Source organism: Poeciliopsis prolifica, unplaced genomic scaffold (assembly GCF_027474105.1).
Source record: "Poeciliopsis prolifica strain line A6 unplaced genomic scaffold, Auburn_PproV2 SCAFFOLD012, whole genome shotgun sequence".
Lineage (NCBI taxonomy): Eukaryota > Metazoa > Chordata > Actinopteri > Cyprinodontiformes > Poeciliidae > Poeciliopsis > Poeciliopsis prolifica.
The window spans coordinates 1,433,194-1,458,081 of record NW_026562387.1 but is presented as its reverse complement, the minus strand read 5'-3'; the positions used below and the strand labels follow the sequence as shown (position 1 = coordinate 1,458,081).

The 24,888-nt window shown below is 39.3% G+C and overlaps 1 protein-coding gene across 6 annotated transcripts in view; it reads right to left on the bottom strand.

Annotated features, from left to right (window-relative positions):
• Positions 1-1,672: 1,672 nt before the first annotated feature.
• Positions 1,673-24,888, bottom strand: part of slc12a7b (solute carrier family 12 member 7b) — a 58,957-nt gene continuing 35,741 nt past the window's right edge. For 3 of the 6 annotated variants that reach the window (XM_055037843.1, XM_055037845.1, XM_055037848.1), the window contains exons 4-26: positions 24,661-24,807; positions 21,577-21,631; positions 18,867-18,997; positions 18,404-18,645; positions 18,081-18,292; positions 16,732-16,899; positions 15,678-15,776; positions 15,397-15,454; positions 14,965-15,139; positions 14,755-14,873; positions 14,521-14,619; positions 13,647-13,766; positions 13,422-13,526; positions 12,978-13,146; positions 11,549-11,744; positions 11,133-11,302; positions 10,868-10,999; positions 9,496-9,603; positions 9,082-9,198; positions 5,529-5,704; positions 5,094-5,108; positions 4,443-4,576; positions 1,673-3,580 (exon numbers count right to left, since the gene is read on the bottom strand). In XM_055037843.1, the coding sequence (XP_054893818.1) occupies positions 3,489-3,580; positions 4,443-4,576; positions 5,094-5,108; positions 5,529-5,704; positions 9,082-9,198; positions 9,496-9,603; positions 10,868-10,999; positions 11,133-11,302; positions 11,549-11,744; positions 12,978-13,146; positions 13,422-13,526; positions 13,647-13,766; positions 14,521-14,619; positions 14,755-14,873; positions 14,965-15,139; positions 15,397-15,454; positions 15,678-15,776; positions 16,732-16,899; positions 18,081-18,292; positions 18,404-18,645; positions 18,867-18,997; positions 21,577-21,631; positions 24,661-24,807 (3,039 nt within the window). In that variant the 3' untranslated portion in view covers positions 1,673-3,488. The remainder of the gene's footprint in view (positions 3,581-4,442; positions 4,577-5,093; positions 5,109-5,528; positions 5,705-9,081; positions 9,199-9,495; positions 9,604-10,867; positions 11,000-11,132; positions 11,303-11,548; positions 11,745-12,977; positions 13,147-13,421; positions 13,527-13,646; positions 13,767-14,520; positions 14,620-14,754; positions 14,874-14,964; positions 15,140-15,396; positions 15,455-15,677; positions 15,777-16,731; positions 16,900-18,080; positions 18,293-18,403; positions 18,646-18,866; positions 18,998-21,576; positions 21,632-24,660; positions 24,808-24,888) is intronic. The other 3 variants (XM_055037844.1, XM_055037846.1, XM_055037847.1) reach the window with 3 other exon arrangements.

The following is a 24,888-nucleotide window of genomic DNA, read 5'->3' as shown; positions in this document are numbered from 1 at the left end:
TGCTGGGTTTAACCTCTCAGTGTCCAGGTAGATATGGACCTTTGATAGAGTGGCCACCACAGTGGGCAGCTACACAGAGGCTGTTTTCTATGTGTGAGGCTGATGATGGTTTATTTGCATATGAGCAAGGACTCAATACACAGTGCCCCCTACAGGACAACCACTGTAGGCGCAGAAAAATATCGCCTAAATGATTAGGTCACTACCTCTCTCTCTCTCCCACACACACACCAACACACACACACAATATCAAACACATCCAATTTGTAAGCATAGTTTAATGCTATGCATATAATAAGAGTTTAAACTCATCTTGGAAACAACAAATAGAATATACACAAAATCATTGGGATAATAAACAAATGCATATAATTAACTGTCTAATTAAAATGGATTTTTCAACACATTTAGAACTTACTGAAATGCCTTATTTAAGCTAGGAGAAAGATACTTTATTTTGAAATTTAATTTTTCTCAGTTTATTTCAGTTATTCTGATAAATTTTAAATTTCACACCTCAGTATCACAGTGAAGTCAAAACAGAGACCTCAGTGAATTCTTTAGATAAAAACTTACTTTGTTGATGCAACACAACCGAGCTGAGTAAATTCAGCCCAGTCTGTTTCTTATCAAAGTCACATGAATTGCATAAAGAGACCGCGCATGCTCAGAAGCTTGACCATTTTTATCAAGGTCATTTTGGTGCATTGAGAAAAATCTCTGAGTCATTTTGTAGTTGTAGACTTTTTTGCAGTCTTTCACAAATACAAAACAATTCCACCTCCTCAAATTCTTAAGTACAAGACACAAACTGCTCTTTGAGCCCTACTTTAAAAAATCCTACTTGCAAAAATAATGGTACAAAACATCAGCAGACCTGTATCAAGAAAAAAAAAAGAAATTACAAATAGATGTTGGTTTGTTCTATGTTGTCTGAATCGTGACTTAGGTCACATTAATGTTAGTGAACAGAACTTTTTCTACTGATTTTCTCTAGTGGGCATTGTTTAACATCGTGAAGCTGCTTTAATTTGACACAAACCATCTTTTTTTGCCCCATGCAACCTGCAGGATGAGGCTTGGCTCATGCTTAAAAAGGGAAATGTTGCCCCCTTCTGGTAGCTTGCGGTTTTACCAATAAAACCCTAAAACTGATTTGCCTCTACTTTTAATATTTAGGGGTTATTGAATGATAAACTTTACCTTATTTAAAAAAGTTTTTATTAGAAAGTTTACTCAAGTTGACATGTTTAGACTGAAACGGTAATGAGGAACCAATTAGTTGCAGACAAAATGGCCACACGTTTGACCAGCTTTACTCATCAAGGAGACGTTCCCTTTCTAACATTTAGATTATTGGTGTAACACACATTACTGAACTAACCAGCAAAAGCACAAAAATAGACAAAAAATGACTAACAGTAAATTAAAGTTCATTTTCAATTGTTAGATTATTTCTCACAGCAGTGTATATTGCTCTTGAAGACAGAACAAGGCTTGACCTGATAAAAATATAGCCAGTGATGCCCACTAACAGAATTGTGGCCAATTCCTCCCAAATTAAAACTTCAAATTTTATTTTACCTGTAAAGACATTATGGACCTTCATTTACTTATTTAATGTCCTCTGGTTATCTCACACAGCTGAGTTTATTCACCACAGTCACATTACTAAGAACAAAAACCCTCTTTATTATTCATCTTTACAACTTCCAAACTTCTTAAAACAATGTGTGTGTGAGTTTGTTTGAAATGTATTTTAATCTTTGGTTACTATAGATGTAGAACAAACAGTAACATCCAACTTCATGTAGAAACAGAACCCAAACAGCTTCAGTCCAGAAAGCCTGGATGTTTGTGTTTCTTTGTGCTGTGCATGTTGGGACAAACATGAGGGGGGACAGAAGACAGTCACTGCTGTCTTCACACAAACTTCCTCTTTTTGTAAAATTCACACCTGTAAATAAACGCCTATAAGTATCAGAAGATCATGTGTGATGTAACAAACACTACAAAGAAAAAAAAAAAAGAAAAACTAGAAAGTTTCATAAGCATACATTTAACACCTGAACACGACGACAACGTAACATGTAGAACTGAGATAAAACGGTCGCGTTGGCCTTCACAGAAGTTCAGGAGAACGAGACTCTGCTCAATAAAATACTGCATGGCTAATCAGGAGCAGAAACTGTGGAGGTACACAAGGTGAGGGGGTCTTCTCTCTGCAGCACACCTTACATGGGTTGAAAATGCCCTTAAAGAAAATCCATATGGAGGTTGCTTGAAAAAAAATCCAGGTAGAAATATTGATCTCTGCTGAAATAAATTTCTAGGTTTAAATAAAATGGTCTGAAATCTAAAAAGAGAGCAGAGTAAAACCGAGTGTGGCCACGGTCGGAGATGCATTAAATAATTGTACTTCCACAGTGTCCATGTGGTCATTTTTTTGGCACTTGTTCCTCCTGTACAATAACTCATCTAATGCAGTCTAAGATTCGGAGCCAAAGGTTTCTGCTCAATAAAGCATCGTATAAAAACAGAAATGTGACTAATACAAAAAGACCGCAAACACCTTCCGCCTGTTAGCTCCTGTTGGCAATTTAGTGCTGTTGGAAAAAAAATGCTGACTTGAAAAATCAAGAGAAAAGTGAGTTAAGTGCTCAAAGATAGGATGTGCAAAGTTAACAGTATGGGGAGATTTGCACTGAATCATGCCGGACTTTTTGTGCTTTTCTAAACAATCCTGAGGGCCACTTTGATGACTTCTAGCCAATTAGCTTAAATATTATATGAATGCATGCTGTCTAACAGCCATTTCATTAAAAGGAAAAAATAAATAAATATATATTTATATTTGCAACCAAGCAGTTCTGCAGTCATTCTATATGCACCAGCTCGACTTTAGTTAAAGAAGGAGAAAATCAACAGCGCTCATGGAAATGTGAAAGGTGCACATAGAGCATCCTACTGGCTGGTCCTTTAGCATGTTAAATAGAGAAAGACAGAACACAACACTGGATGCAGAGGAACAATATTTACCCACAATGTAAAAGCAGCTAAAACTAGTTGAGTCTTTAAAACTTTGGGGAAATCCCAGTGGCTGATTCTCCTCCTCGGCCCCGCTCTGCGTCACGCTGTCATTAACCCATGTGCAGGTTTCTTCATCAGGTCGCACCAGGAACAACATGAACAAACTACAAGCTTCACATGAACAGAACAGAACAGGGTGAAGTGACAGATATAAAGTGTCTCTATGCGCCTCCTTCTCTCAGCAGGGGTTCACCACAGCCTGCAGCCGACTCCTTCAAACCAACGTCTTTCAGATCGTCAGTCAGCCCCCCAGCAAGCCCTTTTACCCTTCATAAAAACAGAATTGGGCTTTTTATCTCCCAAATAAAGAAGAACAAAAAAACAAAACAAAAACAAATGCCTGGTGAGTGGTAACCACGGCAATATGCCCTTATGTGCTTTGCTTCTTTTAGATATTCTTAGGAGTAGATGGTGATGACTTCTCGGCCACCTCCTCGCACCAGGAGGACACGGTTCAGACCCTCGAGGAGAACCTCCAGGAACTCCATGTCTTAGAGAACCAGAGTTAAGCTAGAAAGGAACAATTATGTATTTTTTTACACACTGCAAGGTAGACAAGCTGTGGTCAGCCATGCCACAGCTTGTCTGACCACAGACCAACTACTGGTCTTGTAGTTGGATTGATGTGCTATTTTATTCCATAAACCCAGAAAATTATTCCCAGTATGTTTTCCAAGGAAAACAGACAGTAGGAGGTAGTTTTATTAAGGTACCAAAAACAACCTAGAACAGTTTTGTCAATAATGCTTCTAATTGACCACACTGATACAATCTGTGGATTGATCACTAATCTTTAAAAGCTTGACCTGCTGATTCTGATTTTGGCCAATACCAACTGTCTTTTGTCTGAAAAATCATTAAATATTGTGACAAAGTCACAGAGCTGGATACAGTCTGGTGCATATAGTTATCTGCACATGTGACCTGGTGGGCTAGTCTGTCAGTCAAACCTCTTTCACTCCAGAACAATACAAGACAGTGGTTGATTTTAAACCTTTGCTGAGGTAGATAAGATCAGCTTCACATGTAAGTACTGGCTGATCACAGCTCTCCCAAAATTAAGGAAATCAGAGCCAAAAAAGTGGCCGATAAATCGATGTCTCTACCTTCAGCCTGTAGCTGTGTGGGAAGGTGAGCGGGGATTGATGCCAGTCACCCTCTTATAGCAGCCCTGAGCATTATTAGAATGAAGTGGATGAGAAAAGCTGCAGCAGAACAGCTAAACTGTGGGTTAAACTCTGTAAGATTCAGGAAAGCCAAGAAGAGCTGCTAACTGTGACATAGCCCCCTGCAGCATGAATATGCAGCTTTCACAGGGATCCTCAGCTAATGAAAACCCAGTGAAAGGATACAGTTTTCATCTCCTCCTCTGTTCTTCGGTGGTCCTGGCATGTTGAGCAGAACCAGATGGGCTCCCTGCGACTTGTTGACCACAATCTCATTCAGCTTGACAGCTGTGTGCATGCGGCGGACATTCGACTGGTTCCTGGTTTGACAAAACGTTGGCAGTGAGGAAAGCGGCAGAAAAGGAAAAACAATACGAAGATTTTATTGAAAAAGAGGCGTTTTGTATTAGATGTAAATCAGGCTCGGTTAGCTTTTCGACCTTCAAACAAAGAGGCAGCACTTAAACACAAGATGATGTGTTCACACTTAACAGGTAATCTGAAGTGTATTCCAACGTAGTCTGTCACTTTAAATGCTGCCTCTATATTTCCAGTTATCACAAAGAAGCACAGCACAGAAGCAAAGTTACTGCAAAATCAGTTTTTCATTTGGTGGAAGATGAAAAACATGGACGCTAAGACGCAACAGTCAATAATATCACAAGAGTTTCATGCAGTTTAAATAGGAGCAGGTCATCCAGCCAGCACGGCGTTTGAAACTGGACGATGCAGTTCGAGCAAATGGGCACACCACAGATAAAGACAGGAAGACATGAGCTGGAGGACAGTGAAAGACGCTAGTCACCACGGCAACAGGGCAAAATGAATGCAACTTACAGACTCTCCCACTCTCTAGAAAAAGGAAAATGGGACAGAACAACAAAAACAGGCTTAGATGCTTCTACAATGCAGCGCTCCACAACACTGCATGCTTCAAACTGTAGACCTGACAGTGACATGAGGCTGTTTGATGCATATTGGGGAGTCTTTTTCAGACCGATTCTACCTCTGACGCTCATATTGTGGACAGTACGGAACGAAAACGTTAGTGAGCAAGGTGTCCCGCCATGCACATCAAGTGTACATGCGCACATCGTATGCAGGCTGAGCACACACACAACATGCGTACAGTGATCCGGTGAGCGACCCTGGACTCCGATCACTACTGCTGAGCTGCTCGGAACGGTGCTAATGTCCCCCACAATGCACATCAAACAACACCATGTCACCACAGCTTCTTCTGACCGGAAACACTCAGGCACAGATACTCACGGCTTAATGTTGAACAGGTCCCGGACGGCCACGTTGGCACTGGGCTCCCGGATCCGGTTCCGCTCTGTTGAGAGCTTGTCCTTCGTCCAGGTCATGTGCACCCGCTCGAGTCCGGCTTCTTCCTTGTTGTTCATAGTGACGTGAGCAGCGGTGTTCTTGTCGTGGATGAGCTGGGCCTGGTAGAAAGGCACAGGAAACAATCACAAATGATAATGATACAAAAATGTGAGGGAGGACTTGGTTCTGCAAAGAAGAGACAACAATGAGGCGATGTCGATGGGATGGAACACAATGACTCAGGGAAGTGATTGGGAACGGTGACAGGCGGATATTGAACACATGCAACAAACCCTGAAAGCTTTTATAATCCTAATAGAAACTCAGAAACTCAATTATAGTGTCTGTTTTTTAGACCACTGAACATACTATACCATTGTTAGGTTATACTAAAGGAGCATTCTACCCAGATGACTTAAAGATTTTCAACATCTTTGAGGTGTAAGATTGAATCAAGAAGCTTGCCTTGAGTCAAACCTGCAGAACCTGGGCTTCTGCAGGTTTCACCAGCTCAAATTTAAGACCTTTTCTAGGACCAATATGAATGGAATTTAAGACCTATATATCCATAGAAATGTACAAACTTTGTCTTGCCGACTAGTGATAAATTTGCACTTAACCATGGTAGAAGCAAAACATCTACCTTGGAAGCAAGCAAGGGTATATTAGCCCTGACCGCCCTGAGTCACAGAACATACAAAGATGCCTGAGTGTGACTGAACCTCTGGCTGACAGAAAAAGCAGTCAATTTTCAACAGATAACAGTAAGACCAATCCACACACAAAGGATGTTTTTAGGTGCATCTGCAAAAGGGTTTTGTTATTTCGGCTATGTGTCCAGATGGATACAACATTTTTGAAGACCAGAATGCAGTATCCATGTTTTGAAACCAGGTCCAAGGGTGTGTCTGTAACATGCATCCTACTCTTACAAATAACAAACATGTGCTGTTCTGTGGCAGTGTTACAGCATCACCTGATCATGAGTTTTATGAGTTTTCAGTCTCATTCTATCAGATTTGGAAATGTCACCGTTATTTTAGAAGTTTATAAATTAAAGTAAGGACCAATGTTCTCTGGGAAACAAGCAGATGACTTGTTAACGTACAGGATGCTGAAGGTGGCTGAAAAGGTCAACTCTGTTTTATAGCAACTGCCTCACACATGTCAGGCAACATGACGTCTGCTACTGATATCAATAATAAATGGCCAACTAAAGCAGAAAGATTAGAAAAATACATCTCGACTATTGTGTCTGTAACAACCAGATGTCAGAATTCTGAACAAACAAGATCTGTGAATAACAGGGTATCTAAAGATTTTAGCAGATCAAATTTAAGACTTTTCAAGATCTTTTAAAGATACCTTCAATGAAATTTAAGACTATAAAAAAATATAAATATAGGGGATGATTGGGAAATCTAACTGTATTACAATCAACTATAGCAGAAACTGACATTTCTGGGGTCTGTCTGTGATTTCTTGGCAGCAGTTATGTGCTTTTCATGACTTAACCAAGATTAAAAGTTTTTGACAGACTTTACCTAGTTTCATATGGGTTAGCAACAGAAGTGGGTCAGTGGCAAAAAACATGTCTTCCAGTCAGCTGGTGATAAATGTGCACTTACCCATGGTAGATGCAAAAAATCATGATTTCAAAGGTAGAAATGATGCTTTTTTACATGTGCTTGCAAAAGCTAGCATGTAGCTATCTTTTCCCCTATGTTTTAGTTATTGAAATTTGAACTTTTAAAAGTCAAAGCAAATGCCTCTAATCTGCCTGGTTGTGTGATTCAAAGAATGGAAGCCTCTGTCTGCGGTTTCATAATGAGTGACTTGTTCTCATTCATCAGCATATCAGCTAGGTGATATTCGCTAAGGTTATATTAGCAGTTGCTTAGCGGAAGCCTCAACTGTGTTGAGTCACAGAACATACTGAAGAGGTTTGACTCAAACTTTTTTCTGACAGAAATGTCCCATGAAAAAAAACTATACGTATTTGGGATCAAACAGATCTGATACAACAACATTTAATATCTTTTGACATATTTAAGATTTGGTTACTTAAAAAAAAAAAAAGAATTTAAGACAGATTTAAGAAAGCAGTCAGCCACACGACAGAATGACCAGGTGGCAAAGTCCTCATGGTTCTGCAGCAGAAGAGTTCCACAGTAATTTTTTCTGGACTGACTTGTATCAGTTAGGACTGCATACAAGGGGTAGGGTTAGGTTAGGGTTATGATTGTAATAAGCATATTAATGAGTCAGCAAGATGAAGTGGAAACGCTTTAAAGTTTTTCTTTTCTCTTGTCTTCAATTCATGCAGATGGGAAAAAAAGAAGCAGGTGGAGGTCGCCACTATGGTCAACTTGGGAAGGCTATGGCTGAGGTCAAACACAAAAATGAAAAAATGAGAACAGAAGAAAACATTGGCAGGACCAGTAAAAAAAGAGAGCAAAACATTCAGGTCAATATTACTTTGTAGCTGGGATTACAACCACCACATGCTTCCTCGGGGGAAACTCTGATGCCTAAGGTTTGTGAGACAACACGATCCACTTGGTGTTCACAGTGCGGAGGGGAATGGGAGGAGGATGGATGGACTGGGAAGCAGCTTCAGGATGCAGAGAACTAGTGTTCACAAAGCAGCTTTCATGACTACAGAGTAAGTAGCACTACTGTTGGGTCAATCTGGACTTGCATGCCTGGGCTTTAGGCGTTCAACATGGGGTCATCTTAAATAATGCATTCTGGCTCTTTACACTGCAGTTCTCACAGCATAAACCTGCCTTACAGTTAATAAAAGGTTGGGAGTTTGGAGCTTTAGTGATGCTTCCTCAAGCAGAACATAGTGTAACAATTGCATAAAGCTGCTGCAGTGCATCAAAACACAGTAACAATATCTGAATTACAGCCACCCACATACTGCATGGACAAGGACAAACTCAAACTGAGAAGGTGGAAAAGCTCAAAGGATTAGCCAGAGAACTATGGGCGTGGCTCTTAAAGTGACACTAAAAACACACTCTAATGTTCAACTGTAACTGACTGTTATATCATGAACATCCTCTCCTCTCCAACATTAGGTATTTTCAGCAAATAAAACTAACAACCATTTCTGGAATCATTTTTTGAACATAAAAACACAACATTAAATGGTTCAATTCACCACCAATACTAATGCTTATCAAATGTAAAAGCTTCAGATAAGTAATAGCTTGATGAAATAATACTTCTCAAAACAATATGACTTTACCACTTTCACTCTCCTCACTCGACTGAAGAAACTCCCTGATGTCTGCATGTTTTAACATTGAACACATCCATTTTTTTTGGACATCTGGCAAAAATGGGGGCAAAACAACCATCTCTGAGTCCAGATATAAATGCATCCAGATCTTGAAGATGATAACCACTGTAGCCAAAGATGAAGCTTTGTGAAGACGACTCTGCCTACCTACAGTGACGGGACAGTGGGTTGACATGAACCAACTACCTCGTCCTCCTGAATGTCCTCTGCTGTTGAGGACTGCCGGCTGACGTTCGAGTTCTCGGTAGCTCCCTGGTTCTTCCTCCGGATTGAGTTACGCGACTCATCAGTGATACTCTGAATCTGAGCATCGAAGTGGGGGCCAGACAGGCAGAGTGGGATGAACAGGGAACAGCTTGGCCTCAAATCAGCCAGGTGTGTGTGTGTGTGTGTGTGTGTGTGTGTGTGTGTGTGTGTGTGTGTGTGTGTGTGTGTGTGTGTACAGATTTATGTGTCACTGACTGTTGTGGAACAGTCAGTGAATACTATATTCATTCAGCAGAAATGAACACCACCGTTTGGTCTCGGTGTCCAAGCCGCATGATCTGAGGATTCCTATAATGCAGCACTGCATAGAATCAGTGATGTGTTGAATTTTACCTCTCTTTCTCGCTCAGTCCTGGAGAGCTGCATCTGTTTCAGCATTTGAGACCTCTGCTCCATTACCAACGTCTTCTCATATGTGAAGGCTGAGATATCACTGTCATGCTATAAGGGAAAGACAACACACGTTTATGTCAGAAGAACTGCACTGGATTTGACACATCAACTGTTTATCGACTATGCATAGTTAAAGAGTGGCTGCAAGAATTAATCAGAAACTAGGTTAGGCTGCCATCAGATGGAGTCCCTCTGAGGATTCATCACACTGGTGTGACATCATCAGTGAATAATGATGCATGTCATAACATGAGACCCTGGGAAGAAACTGGCTTCTTTCAGACACTTCTTCATTTCTAAATACTCAATATTGTTGGAATATATTTAGCCTCTGTTAATGTCTGTAATAATCTTATTGTTGCTGCTTAAATATGCACCTTAGTCAGGTGATGTAGCAGCATGATCAGAGCCTGAGGAGTTGGTAAGGGTCATAAAGTGTGCATTATTAATCAGTAAATAAAGGAGAAAAAAACTGCTCAGCTAGTCTTTAACTCTGGTAATTTTTGTTTTCCCATCTGCTTGTTTTTATGTGCATTTTAAAGTATCACATTGGAAAATGTTGATGGAAATAGAAAAATTCAAAATAACTTCTTCAATTTTGCTAAAAATGTTTTCATGCTTTTTTGAGGTGGTTTCTGTGGTTTCCTGAAGAAGAGTTACTGTGCTAAAGGAGAGATGGGAACAAACTTTTAAAGTACGTTCTGACATAATGTGTTAACATCTGATGAAATTCTGCGTTGCGTAGCCTGCAGTAGATGTAAACGTGTAATTTTTTTATTTGCCGACATTTTAATAGTTTGCTCAGAATCTGTGTTCCAATTGAATGGAAACATAGATAATGTTTTCTGATCTAGCACTATTAGTTCCAGTAATTATAAATATAAGAACTTTTTAGTTTTCTGAGCATTTTACAAAATGTGAAAAAATCCAATAAGTAAACATTAGCATGCAGTAGTTCGATATCAGCTGAATAGGAAGGCGATGCTCTAGTGTTATTTACTGAAGAAGGCGCATTATATATGCGATAATGTGATGGTGCTGTACTGTTTTATTGATCACCAGCACCCAAAAGTTCAACAACAATCCATAAAATCTACTTCTTATTGTAATGTTTAAATGAACATATTTTGCTAAAATGTCAACAGTACAACATATTCAAAAAGTATCTTATAGTGTTTTTGTTCACGTTTCAAAAAACACAGAGATTAAGGAAAACATACTTTCCAGGTTTTCTCCTTAGCAGAAAGGTTGTTAAAAAAAAAAAAAACGCTCTCGACATGCATTGTACCATTCTTGATTCTATGAATCTCACCATCTCCACCACCTCCACTTCAGCATCCAGCCGCAGGTGGTACAGGAACATCTGGAGATCTTTCTTCATTTGGATACTATTGTCATCCATCTGGGCAACTGTGAAGATGCGCATCTTGCACTTATGCCACACCTTCAGGAGGGAAAGCGATTATAGTGGCATGAATCATTTCTGGTTGTGTGTCTGAAGGTACTGCGCAAGTAACCAAATTATAAAGCTTTATGGAACTTTTACAAACAAAGCCAGTTCAAAGCCATCTGTGTACCTTGTGCTGTCTCAGCAGGAAGGGCAGCAGCATCAGCATGCCTCCATCATGAACCACCCACCACACATCAATGGTGCCCTCCCCGAGGCGGTCCTGGTTAGTGGGGAAACTGTCCACGTTTTTAGCGACCAGCATGGCCTGGTGGGCTGTCGTGGTCTCACGCACTATCTCTGCATGAACAGAAGAAGAAAGTCGATGGGCGGTACAGAAATACCACAAAGTTTCCCAAATGATGTGGTTGCTTCAATCAGTCGATGTTCCACATTGTTCTCAGATGAATTCTGATGCTTTCTATGACTAATCCTTTTGATTTTGTACATTTGCTTAAGTCAGTGTGCATGGATGACCTTACTGCAGCATCAGAACTGCACCTTTGTCCAAGTGTGTAACTGATTCCCCCCCCCTCTGTGCTGTACCTATAAAGTTTCTCCATGACTGTGGGTCTTCGGACTGCCTCCAGGTTCCAGGCCAGCCCACCAGCACTGTGTTGTGCTTCATGCCCCCCAAACCTGCAGACTGAATGAGGTGGGAGATTCCATCTCTGAGGTTTGAAGACACCACGACATGACAGAAACCCTTGGTACGCTCAGTGGCCATAGCTGACTTGATGCTCTGAAATAAAATATAAAAAAACCACAAAGAGCTTGATCAAGAACGTTACTGAATTTTATGATATCCATCCACAGGGTTTGTACACGTATCCCACTGTAAAATTCAAGCATTTTTCAAGGCAAGTTTTTAAACTTTGGAGATGTGCACGTTTTCCCCCAAACTGTGAAGTTTGAATATCACGCAATTTCAAGGATTTTATACAGAAATCAAGCACGTAAACCCTGAAAACACCTAATTGAAATAAAAATATTTTTAAGGATTTTAAGCACCCATGTGAACCCTGCATCCAATACTTTAGAGAAGAATGTATGTGAAAAGGAAGCAGAACATTTATCTAAATAGAAAACAGGGTGTCCTGATTAAAATGGTTAAAACTAGGGTAAAAAGGAAATCACTGATTATAGCCAGTAGAGGGCAGACTATAAGCCATGTTCATGGTTCTATTAATGTAGGCTTTTTTTTGTTTTTTCTTTTAGGAAACTCATACATAGTAATAATCTAATTCAAACATTTATTTCTGTCAATGCTGATGACCAATAAAAAAATATTTTCAATGCAGAGATGTGTTCATGTAATAGACTGCTAACCTAACAGCTGTGTAACAGACAAATTATGGTTGCCTTCGCTCAGAGGTTAAAAACATCATAACGACATGGGCAAATAGAAAGAATTTTCACAATAATTTTTCCTGAGTGGAAGGACAAAGTTTGCCAGCTGCAGTAGAAAAAGCAATCTAGAGAATACTAGAGGGAGATTGATCAGGTGTGGCTGCTGCTGAAATCAGAGCTCCTCTATTCAGAATCTTGACTTTACTTGTCGCATTTCTTATGCCAATCTCTGAAACAGTGTTTTGGCTGGGTTAAGATGGAAAAGAGCTGCCAGGTCAGCAGTCTTGAAGCTGCTTTTGGAGGCAATAACATTTCTGTACTTACAGTTCCACTTTTTACATGAAATCATTCAAATAAATAAGTTTTTGATCGTACTCGGGTATTTTGAGAAGCACTTGTGTATGAAGGACAGCTCCTTTATAGATAGATGAGGAACTGAGAAAATGTCCACACAAGACCACTGAAGCCGAATTGACGTGTGGATCTAAACCAGGAGTCTCTCGCTCCAAGAATACATCCCACTTCTACCACTTCACCAGAAAGGACTGGGTCGCTTCATACCAGGCCTCTGAAGTTATAAATGGAATGCTGAGGAGGCAACTTTTAGTTGGAGTGATGACTATACCTGCTCAGCCTGCTTGGCCTCTGCTTCGTGACTGAGGTAGGTTCCCTGCAAAACGTTTCCCACTATAGTCAGGCCTTTCCCTGCCTTTAGCTGAGTAGTTAAGGACAGCAGACGTGGGTGTTTGACACCCTGATCTGAATCCAGGTTCAGGAGCACCAATAATTGGGGCCTAGACGGAGAGAAAAGAAGAAAACTTGAAGTCATGTTTCAGTGCGATGTCTGATTTGGATTAAAAATAAAAGTAATTAGCAAATATGAGTGAAGCTCTCTGCCCAATACACTTCACTTGGGTTTGCAAAGTAACAGGTGTGTGTAAAGACATTAAAGGAGTAGTAGCTTTATGACCTTATTATAAGGCAACCAAACTGTAAGGAAGCTTCCACTGCATCAACTGCTATCACAATTGTGTGAAACGCACCCAGTCACGTCCAAAGTATCTCATACCTCCAGTTTTTGGTGTGTGGAGGAGCTTCCTCAAGACGAATAAGGGCGTAGCGCGCGGCGTTAAGCGACAGACCACGGATACCGTCTCCCCATTCCTTCTCAGCCCTGACAAGGAAAAACAACCGAATAATAAAACCCAGCTCCATCTGTCAGCAGTCAGTGTTTTCTCTGGAATCCAGCTGGAATCCAGCTGCAAAAAGGTTCTGAAGGCAACATGAGTCCTACCCTCGATATTCTATATATTTGTAGATGCAGCCAGCGATCCCAATGGCAATAATGGCGTAATACCATGACGAAATGAACATGATGGAAAGACACAAGCTCATCCCCAGGAAGGACAGGGTCCTGTTGATGGAATAACAACATTTTATAGAATAAAACTTAAAGAAATGCTAATAATTTGAAATAGAGAACAAAGAAGATTTTAAAAGATTCAAATCTGCAACATTGTCCTTAACTGGCCCTCATTTTCAAGCTGCAGTATGTAAGTTTAATAAAGAATATATCTTTTTTTTTTTTTAAACGACCATACTTGGTCGTGACAGTATGGTAGGACATAGATAATCTGTGAAAAAATGTAGCTCCTCCACCTCCTCTTAGTGCTAACTAGAAACAACCAATAAGAGCAAGGAAGTGGGTCTTAGCGCTGTCAATCAATCTTGTGTGGTGCTGTTCATTCACCCCCCGCTCTCCTAGTATTCTGGCATGCTGTAGCTAGTTCTCAATGTTCAGGCTAGTTAGCATGGCCACCAATGACGACAGATATACAGTGTTTTAGCAACAGTAAAGTTCTTTCTTTGCCATTAGCACATTTAGAGGTAAGCACATGAGGATGATTGACAGTGCTAAGACCTTCCTCCTCATTCTGACTGGTTGGTTTTGGTTGGAAGCGGCACGTTTCTTCAGATGGCAATAGTAGCTCAGGGAGGATGTGGAGGAGATCGATCTTTTCACAGATCATCTGTCTCAAATATGTAGAAAAACATTTTCTTTATAAAAGTTACATACTGCGTTACATACTGCGGCTTTAAAGTGGGCCATTAAACAAAGTCAAGTTCATTTCTAATACCCCTGTAACAAAAGACAGTTGAACTCCTACCAGTGGTAGTATTTGAAGCGCGGTCTCCAGTTGGGTGTTCGCAGCAGGGTCTGAACGGCGCAGGCCAGGTTGACAAACATGTAGCACATGAGGAAAAACCTGCAAGCCAAGAATAAAAATCTCCTAAATTCCCACTTTATGACTTCAAAATTGGTTTTAAAAATAAGGATAGTCTAGTAGATCAGTGAGGATCTGCTTTTACAGATGGGAAGTCATCCGTAAAAAGGTACTGACATGGAGAGAATGGGAGCTACCGCGTCCAAGGAGGCGATGAGAATGCCGATCTCACAGATCCCAGTTGTCAGCAGCAAAGCCCAGGTGGGTTCTCCGTTAGCTTTCCCATGACCGAACACCTTCAACCAGACACACACAGTCAGCATGGTGTTGATGCCAATCCAAGCTGAAAAAAAGAATGTTCTGACTGGATCAATGTTTGTATCCAACCTGCAGGAAAGGGACGATGCCATCTCTTGCAATAGCCTGCAGGAGTCGAGGAGCGCCTGTCAAGCTCTGCAGACCCGCTCCGCAGCAGGAGAAGAACGAGCCGATCACGATCACCCAGGGAGACGGCCAGGACAGGGTGCCAATAACAAGGTTCCCTTTCACTGAATCGCCAAACCTGCGGCATTAAACAAGTGAGGTATTCTAACTGTAGCGTTTGTTCCTATGATTTTAACTGGATGAATTTGAGCAATAAACTAAAACCTCAACAGCTAAAAACTGGCTTTCAAAGAAAAAAAAAACTTCAGTTTTTTTGACTCATCTCATTTCTGTGGAACAATTAATGATAGAAATTATCACAAAAACTAATCAACGAAATGTTTCCAGTACGTATTTTCTTCCATAAACAAAGGGTTGGACAGTTTAAAACCTCACTTGTCTCGAAGAAGGACTCCCTCGATACAGGCACCAAAGAAAATCACACCGGAGATGTCTGGCAGGAATAGCTCAGGCAAATAAACACAATGGACCAGCAAAGCTTGATACAGATTCAAGAAAAACATGCTATCTGACAGCTGTGTGACCTGTGATTAGGGTCATGAGAAAAAAAAAAAAAAAAAACTTTTTTTCTAATGATCTAACTTTGGTGCTTTTTTCTCCCCATGTCTCTGTGAGTAATTGTGTCATCTTTGCAGCAGTGTCAAGTGTAAGGATACAGATAAAGGAGGTGGTGGCGATAGCTAGGATGGTTCCAACAGGAATGGACTTCTGGGCGTCCCTCAGGTCACCAGAGCGGTTTGAACCAGCCATGATACCTAAAGGTCAACACATCACAGAAAATCACATACACCATACTGAACAAGTTCACACAGGTTGCTCATTATCAATGGTAAGCACACTTCTGTTTATTAGTTAATGCTAATAGTGGAACTAATTTTTAGCTTTCCACTTTAGCCCTTTTGTTAACTTTGAAAATAGTCCAAATAGTCCAAGGACTCTTGATAGTCTTGTGTCTAACTGATCATAGGCCTGTCATGATAACAAATTTTGCTGAAACGATTAATTGTCTCAAAAATTATTCAGATAAACAATAATATTGTTTGCAGACCATTTTCAACTGATGCAATGGTAATGACGTAATCATGCAAGCACCTACTGCCAAAAATAAATACAATGTATTTTCAAAAGAACACGACACTGGAAATGGTAAACAAAATAAACAAACAACAAAAACTAAAATAAAATGGACTCTCAGTCTTCGTTAACAAAAATTGCACTTGAATAAAAAATAAACACGACATAAAACCAAAGTGGAAATAAAAACTACATTCAACCAAAAGATTACAGATGATGAAGTCTGTATACTATTTTGCAGTGTACTAAAAGGTCCGATTTTGACATTCCAAATAAAACAAACATTTTTATCAAAGTCGTTATTAGATATTTTATTGAAAAAATGTCAGCCATATCTTTCCACATTATCCCTAAACAGCTACACTTTACAACTAATCCTTGTAGTTCTTGAAGCTGTGTGTAAGGGCGATATACTATGTTGCAATACATGTTTTGTCATTGACACATGGTGATTGATGACAGCATGATTGAAGTTAGTGTTTTAGCACTTCAGCATTAGCTTCCTCTAAATATTATGTTGTAGCGCTTTAATGTTAGCGGACCTAATATTTATGATTAGCACTTTGGGGTTAACCTAATGACTCATCAGTGATCATTATAATGTATGTGGATGTGTGGTTTGAATGGCAGTCTCACCAGTGACTGAGGGGAAGTAGATTCCGACCAGCAACGTAAAGAAAGTGCTGATGTCATTGACGACATAGGGGAGATAGATGTCTTTAGCAGGGTCGATAGCGCCCACGGATGGCAGCCTCTTGTTTTCGACCAACATGCCAACTGGACCATACGCCGACCACATGTTTTCTACAACAGACACAGAAATGAGTACCACCAAGACCCAATGTGTGATGTAGTAATTACGTCTACATGGACCACTGGTAAAATCAAGCATTTGATTTTGAGATTTTGCTAAATCAATTGAAACACATTTAATCAGAAATGTTGCATAAATTGCAGCTAATATTCAGCTTTGTGTGTGGATGCTCTGCATTGTGAAAGTGATTCCAGAGTGATAGCTGAAGAAGAAAACATCAGTCATGAGGTATGAAGGCTAAAATGATTCATTGTCGGTTCTGGTACACTCAAGGAGCCGAAAAGAGTCTCTGTTATGGTTTAATTTATTTATTTTTTAACATTTTGATTAAAGACTTCTGAAAATGTCCTACTTGATAAGGAAAGTATTCACTCTCCAGGCTGTTTATGAGACTGGCTGATTTAAGAACAATTTTTTTTTCAGACAAAATATTAATAATTTTTAAGATAAATTATCTGGCTTTGGCTGGCTCATTTGGCTGAGCTAGCCAAAATGTGTTTGGCTGGCTCAGTAAATTTACAGCAGATCTAAGCTACATTAAAATAATGAATCAGCAAATTATGAATATTTTTTAAGGGAAAAAAAAGGTTAAGATCAAGTTATATAAGTAGGGTGAGAACAACGATTACGTATGGAATCACCCAGCACCTGCACATGCTTGTCCTAGTTTGTTACAAACTATTCAGGGAATGTATTTATGCTGACAGTTGGCAGGAAAACTTGTTTCTTACAGCCTGAGGTTTCACAACATGAGCCATGCACAGAGTTGGCTGTTTCACACCTGAGCTAATTCAGGAAGGCACAGTTGTATGACTTTGGTGGTATAACTACAAGCAGAGATCCAACATGCATGTTCATACATGTCCATGTCTCTTCATTTTTTACGTTCTGCTGGATTACAAACGATGCCACTAGAGGGGAGTGTTTCACTAGCTTTTAGTTTAGAGAGCTTAGGTAAAACCATCAGTTGAGGCAGCTGGGACATGAAATTAAACACATTGTTAAGTCATAGTTTTACACTGTGCTTTTGAGCAGTCAGTGTCTTCATTACACTTGAAAGCAGTGATTGCCACCTCATGTGAGAAATCAAGGAGAAATTCCACAAAGTGGAATACACATCCAGATAATCTAATCTAGTTTATAATCCATAGAAGATACATTATGGACCCACCTGAGATGACCCCACTGGCCAGACCAGGGATGCCTTGAATTACTGTTAGGTTGTTGTTCACAAAATACTCATTGCAGGTGGAATTAAGCCCAGGCCCATCACAGAACAAACGCCACAGTTGGGTGGAGACTGTGTTGTTATTTACGATTTCTGTTTTCAGACACTTGTCAAATTGACGGTTTTGTAGTGTTCGATTCCCCAACATGCAGACACTGTGTGCAAAAAGAGAGAAGTTGCACTTAATACAGTGATAAAAGGCCTGCAGGTTATTGCGGTGCTGTAGCCTCCAGGGCAGTAGTAAAAGCCCTGGAGGCAAAACTCACGGAAAATCCGGCGGATCAAAACTGGACTTCATGACTCCTGCGTAGATGGAAATGATGGAGAGAACCACGCAAGCCAGGAAGACCAGGGCCAATTTGTTGACATATTTGACCCCGACAAAGACAACTATTGCCATGAGTGAAAGGCAGCATGTGCCATAGATACGCATGTTGTTGAGAAGGGCATTCATTTCATCTTCCTTTCGCTCTGCCCTAAAGATGGCTGCTTTAGGCACAATATAGGTCTGGAGAAGAGAAGAAAAAGACAGGTTTTAAATCTACAAAGTGGACAAAGGAGAACACATCCCCTTTCCCCTTTGGTTAGTGTGATACACACTCAGTTCTAAACATAATTAAAACATCCAAAGTTGGCAGAATTCCTTGTTATTTGATGGTAAACGAGAAACTAATCTAAATGTAGGTTGATAAATAGACATAATCCAAGTAAAAACAGGCTTCCCCTCACCAGCAGAATCTCAATGGTACCCAGGATGTACATGGCGCCCGCAAAGGTTGTTCCGAGGTAGAAACAGAGACCGACTGCTCCGCCGAACTCTGGACCCAGAGATCTGGAGATCATGTAGTAAGAGCCTCCAGCTGCAGAACAGCAATGACAGCGACTTTAAGGTTTCAATCAGGAAGAGAAGCAATTTCGAAACAAACCCAAAATATAAATCAAAAGGCAATAATACAAAGAAAAGTGAGATACACACTGTTCCAGCAGTTAACCAAATAACAATAACACATCTGCAGCTTTATCACACAACCACCTTGAAATTGTTTCATTTGCTGTCACACTCAGACAAATAAAATATACTGAAGAATATTAGTGCACCAATCACAGTTTTCTGGCCGATCACGCATCTTCATAGGCCATATCTGCTGATTCCGATTTTAGCTGATTTTTCTCTAAGTAATTACTAAATGTAGCATCAAAGATGTTATTTTGGCAATATTTGTTAGACCATCATAAGCCATGCACAAACAGACATGACCTGGTGGGGAGGCTGGCTGTCAGATCTATGCAGAAGTAGATAAGATTGATTAAATTGGTTCATGGTGTGAGTGGATTTATTGGTGTACCTCAAGGCACAGAAATCTAGAGTCAGATCATTTTCAGCTTAATCTAAGTTGAAATAAAATAAATCAAATAAAACAATATTTTCCATATATATCATATATATGGTTAATTTACTCTGCAAGAGTGCGCAAGGCTTTTAGTAGAGAGCGGGAAAGCTGAACAGAGTACAACAATGTTGCTTAGCTTTATCTTCTAAAGCTTTCAATCTTTGTCTTGAAACTTGACAGAATTGGAACTCCTGGTAACTTTTTGAAAATTTTAAAGATTAAAAAGCAAAGAATTTATACTCTGGAGAGACTTATGTGTGAAATTATTAACACATTATAATATCATATTACGTTATTTTCACACTAAACCGCAAGAGGACGCTCCAGGCCTGTGTTGATAATGTGTGAGGTATAAGCGCCACATCTTCTACCTTCAGATTTAGCGGAGTTGTTTAAAAGTGACACAGAGGATGAAGATTTCATTGCGTTTACTGATTTGGAGAGACACTGATGGCTTGGTAAACTTGTTAGCATGTTATTTATGCTATAGTTATCTGAATAACTCTTAATACACCAGGCACGTTCTCAGTTCGTTGTTTATGTTTTATATCACATTAGCATACCGTTCGATTATTCAGCCTGTTGTTGCATCTATTCTATTTTTATTGCCTTTCAAGATGACATGTCTGTTCTTGGAGTTGGATTTTATCAAATACATTTTCCTCAAAAATGCGACTTATACTCCGGAGCGACTTACAGTCTGGAAAATATGGTGTGTATATATATAATATATATATATATATATATATATATATGTATAAAAATAATTTCACAATAATAATTTCACAAAACTGCAATCCAGAACAGCACAGAATTGTGGGAAAAGGCTTCAGTTTGGCAGTATTTCAGATTTTTAAAATTAAAAAAATAATTAATAATTATTGATCAATTCAATAATTATTCCTTGCAGCAAGAAGGTACTGGGTTCGAATCCTGGTCCAGGGTCTTTCTGCACAAAGTTTGCATGTTCTCCGTGTGCATGGTGGGTTCTCTCTGGGTACTCCGGCTTCCTCCCACAATCCAAAAACATGACTGTCAGGTTAATCTAAATTCTCCCTTGGTGTGACTGTGTGTGTGCATGGTTGTTTGTACTGTCTGTCTCTGTGTGCCCTGCGACAGACTGGCGACTTGTCCAGGATGTACCCCGCCTCTCACCCAGAACGTTAGCTGGAGATAGGCACCAGCACCCCTCCTGAGCCCGCTAAGGACAAGAAAGAAAATGGATGGATGGACAAATTCTGATATGAAACCCTTATATTGTGATATGGTTTTCAGCAATAGCATCCAGCCCTATTTTATTATATTATGTGCCTTGGGTCAAAAAGGTATGGGCCCCCATTGGGAACATGGGAGAATTTTCTTCTTTTGCGTTACCTCATAAGGGTTTCGTATTCTCAAACAAGACTTTTGTGATACCACGCAATAAATTTGCAAATACATCTTGGCCTATTTCGTATACACTCAGTGATAACAAATGTCAGTTTAAAATTGCACATGACTTAAGCGAGACTTTAAAAAGTCTCTTTAAAAATGTGTTTTACAGTCTTATCTCTTGGGTTCAGAAAAGTGGTTGAAAATTGATGAACTGCGGGTTCATGTTTGTTTATGTAATATATTTCGGTAGATACTGGACTGTAGATGAAAACGTCCCATTATTAAACATTCAGACAACAAACAAACAAATAAAACAACAGCAAAAAGACACAACCAAAACTACCAAATGGCAAAATTAACCTGTGAAGAAAAATAGAGTAGATTGGATATATATTTTCATTTTATCTCTCTTTCATAATTGTCTTTAAGTAGGGATACATTGAAAAACTTTATGTTGTAGCAGAAAGACATTCAGCTTTTGAATCGCTGCATGAACTGACAAATACATAATTGTGAGGGAATGCAAAAGAAAAAAGAAAATAAAATCCCCCTATGTCTTCTAAGGGGCTCAGTAAAATGGACATTTTTAATCACACTTGCAACATCAAAATGGATAATCAAAAAAAGAAAAAAAAAAAAGCGCCCAAACGTCATAAAAATAAAACTCATCCTACCTGGTACGACACCATTGGTAGCAATAGCACTCATGGATATTGCTGTCAGCATCGTCTGTGGCAAAAGGAAGACAAAACATTTCTGATCAAATTGTCAAGGTTGAAACTTTTGTGTCTGGCATTCATTAATTATTTTCAAGCTGAAAACCCTTCTCCATGCTGTATTAACATAAAAATATAAACAAAGACCTTCATGGCTTCTATTCTTTTTGTTTCAGTGAATTTTACAGCTTATTCAAACAATGGAATTAGTATGTCATTTAGTCTCATAAATGGTTCTCAGGCGCTTGCACTACATTAACCTGTTACCTAACAGTACATTCTGGATGATAGGAAGGTCAGGACAACAAGAGAGGGATGAAGTAAGACTGATGGGAAGACAAAAGGTGGGAAAATATATCAAATTGGATTAAAACAAAAAAGTGGATCATAAAGGAAAGGACAAAAAGAGGACAAAGAATAAGAAAGGAGGAGCAGAGATAAGGACACAACAAATATAAACCTCTTGTCCTTTGCTGGATGCCTGGTTTAAAGTGACAGACATGTTGGACTAAAACCAATCAGCTCACAGTTTCCACTGAAATCCTAAGCAGACATCCAGCAGCTTTTATTTGAGCAGAGTGGCTGACAGTCCAGCTCTAGAAAGCACATTTTCACTTCTAAAATCTCCTCTAACTATTCGGTTGATTGCTTTAAAACTCAAATGCCATTGTTAACGAGACCAACATTTCTAACAATGTAACTTTAAATGCAAAATTAACTACATTTGTTTTTACAAGCTATGTTAAGAGGTTGAAAAAAGTAAACAAATATAAAACAGATGAAAAAGAATTGCATTTGTAATGAACTATGCGGATGGGATCTTTGGTGGGGTATCATATCTAAAATGTTATTTGTTCTAACTTCCTGAAACAGGAGAAAAAGTAATGGAAATATGGATTAACTGCAATCAACACCATCACTGCAATAGTCACTCAATCACCCTTTGAGCAACAACATTGCAATTTATGTTCTCCTGATATCACAAAGGAACAGAGAGGAGAGGAATCAAAATGACAGAAAAAAATAATGGCATCCTTGATTTAAAAAGAGCAACTAATGACACCCTTCAGTAATTAATCCACCTGTATGTTCTAACTCATTACATATTATTCATAGCATAGTGTACGGCATTATGATCAGAGAGCAGTTGAGACAATAATGTCTCTTTATTTTGAGTGATCAGCCCATCTTATATACTGCCACAAAGGTCTGGAAATCAGCCTCTTTTCCTGTGCCACTATATTTGCCCATGCACTTTCAACAATAGTCACCCCTACTGAAGTCTACTTAGGAACTTTGTTGCTTCATCAAACAACTTTTCAGAGAAAAAAAGACATTAAAAGAACTTGCATTTGCGTAAATTAGAAGCACAAGCTTTTTAAAAATCAATGATCTGCCAAAAAAATTCAATCAGTTCATCCCTACTTATGACATGTCCTTTTAGTTTTGCTTTTATCTGACTCAGTTTTAAAAACGTACTATTCGTCATCTCAGTAAATAAATTACATCTGTAGTTTGTTCTTTTATTTTGACATTTTTATGCATTTAAAATTTTTGTAAGGTTCTCTCTTATCTGGATTTTAGAACCTACTCTCTTTAAAATGATTAAGTTAACCCATATTATTTTTTTCAGTTCTATAATTGTGTTTCCTCAGTTCTTCAAGTAAAAATCACCTCTGTTAGCAAAACTTCTTTTGTGCAATATGTTCAAGAGCTGGCTGCAGTTACCTAATGATTTATTTTTGCCCGTTCATGTTGTTTATCATTCAATCCTGCTTTTATCTTATGTGGAGTATTTTGTGTGGTACAAAAAGTGCTTTTTAAAAAGAAAGACAAAGTAAACAAAAAGGGGGGATACATTGTAGTGCAACTAAGGATGCATACCAGGTTTAGAGTATTAACTTTGAAGTTTTCTGTGACGAAATGCCAAATGCAGACCTGTATGTAATCAGTGCATCTTATGGATTTAATTTTAAGATTTTGAAATTGATTTTAAAAAAAAAAGTAAAAAAAAAATTTTATTCTAATATAGATATCCCTTTAAAAAACTTTTGAGTTCAATGAAGTCAAAGGAATAGAGTGCTTTAAATTTGAAGACAATAATTCTTAAATGGGAGAAGAATCAGACAAGATAAAAAAATAAAAAATAAAAACATTGTTGGAACAAATATGAAGCCAAAATGCTGGTAAGTATTGTGAAAGAGCTTTCATCGTATTTTCAGGAGATGCCCGCAGCTGGGTTTAGCGATGGCTAGATTACACTGTTCTGCATGTCATGTCTGTAGGATGAGCCCTATAAGAAGGGCCCTGATGCAGAGCCATTAGTGCAAAGTCACATCTGATCTAAGCAGTGAAACTGAACGTTAATCTGTTCGACTAAGCTCAGCTGGCTCTCTTACATAACGGCATGGATGTAAGGTAGGGTTAACCCTGCTAACGCATTCTGGAAGGGTTTTAATAAGGGAGTGGAGTTCCAGTCAGACTAGACCAGGAGCTATGACATCCAACAGAAATGTGCATTAAGATGCTGGGTAATGAAATAAACTGAGTGTAACGGGAAACGACGTCAAAGTGTTTCAGTCGTGGAAGGGATAATGAACGGCTTCTTGATTAAGAATCATTTTCACTGGTGGTGTTGGAGATCCCAGAAGAGAATTTCATTATCAGCCCAAAAGTGTGTCACTGAGATTACAGTCATTGTTTCAGGTTTGTACTTTCCATGATTAATCTGGAATAATCCACAGTCTGCAGTGGGACAGCCAAATATAGGCATTGTGTGGGTGTCACTGGGTCTCTGACATTTTCCAGATGGACAGATTTAGATGTCAAGGTGGCAAAATCTACAAAGACATGGAGTGCATGTTGGAGAAACAAAGTCCCGCTCTTGTCTTGCTGTTGTTCTTAGGATGAGTGATTTCACAGAATGAGTTTTTGCATCACCACACTAAGGACTTTATTTGCAAATCCCTCATGAAAGAACAGATGATTTCCATGTCAAGAGTCAGGCCAGGCTCTTGTCGATCACAGTGATTAAATACTCACGCATGAACAACACAAGCCCACGATCGCCAGGGACTCCATGATGCCGGCGGTGCCGACAATCCAGGTAAGGCGCAGAAACAGGATGACCCCCAGAATGTTCTGGAGGCAAGGGAGGTAGACACCCATGAAGGTTCCCATCTGAGGGCTCTGCAGAAAATGAGGGAGGGTTATATTTCTGATGATTACAGCCAACAGAAAACCCACAATTCTTACAATCAATGAAAAAGA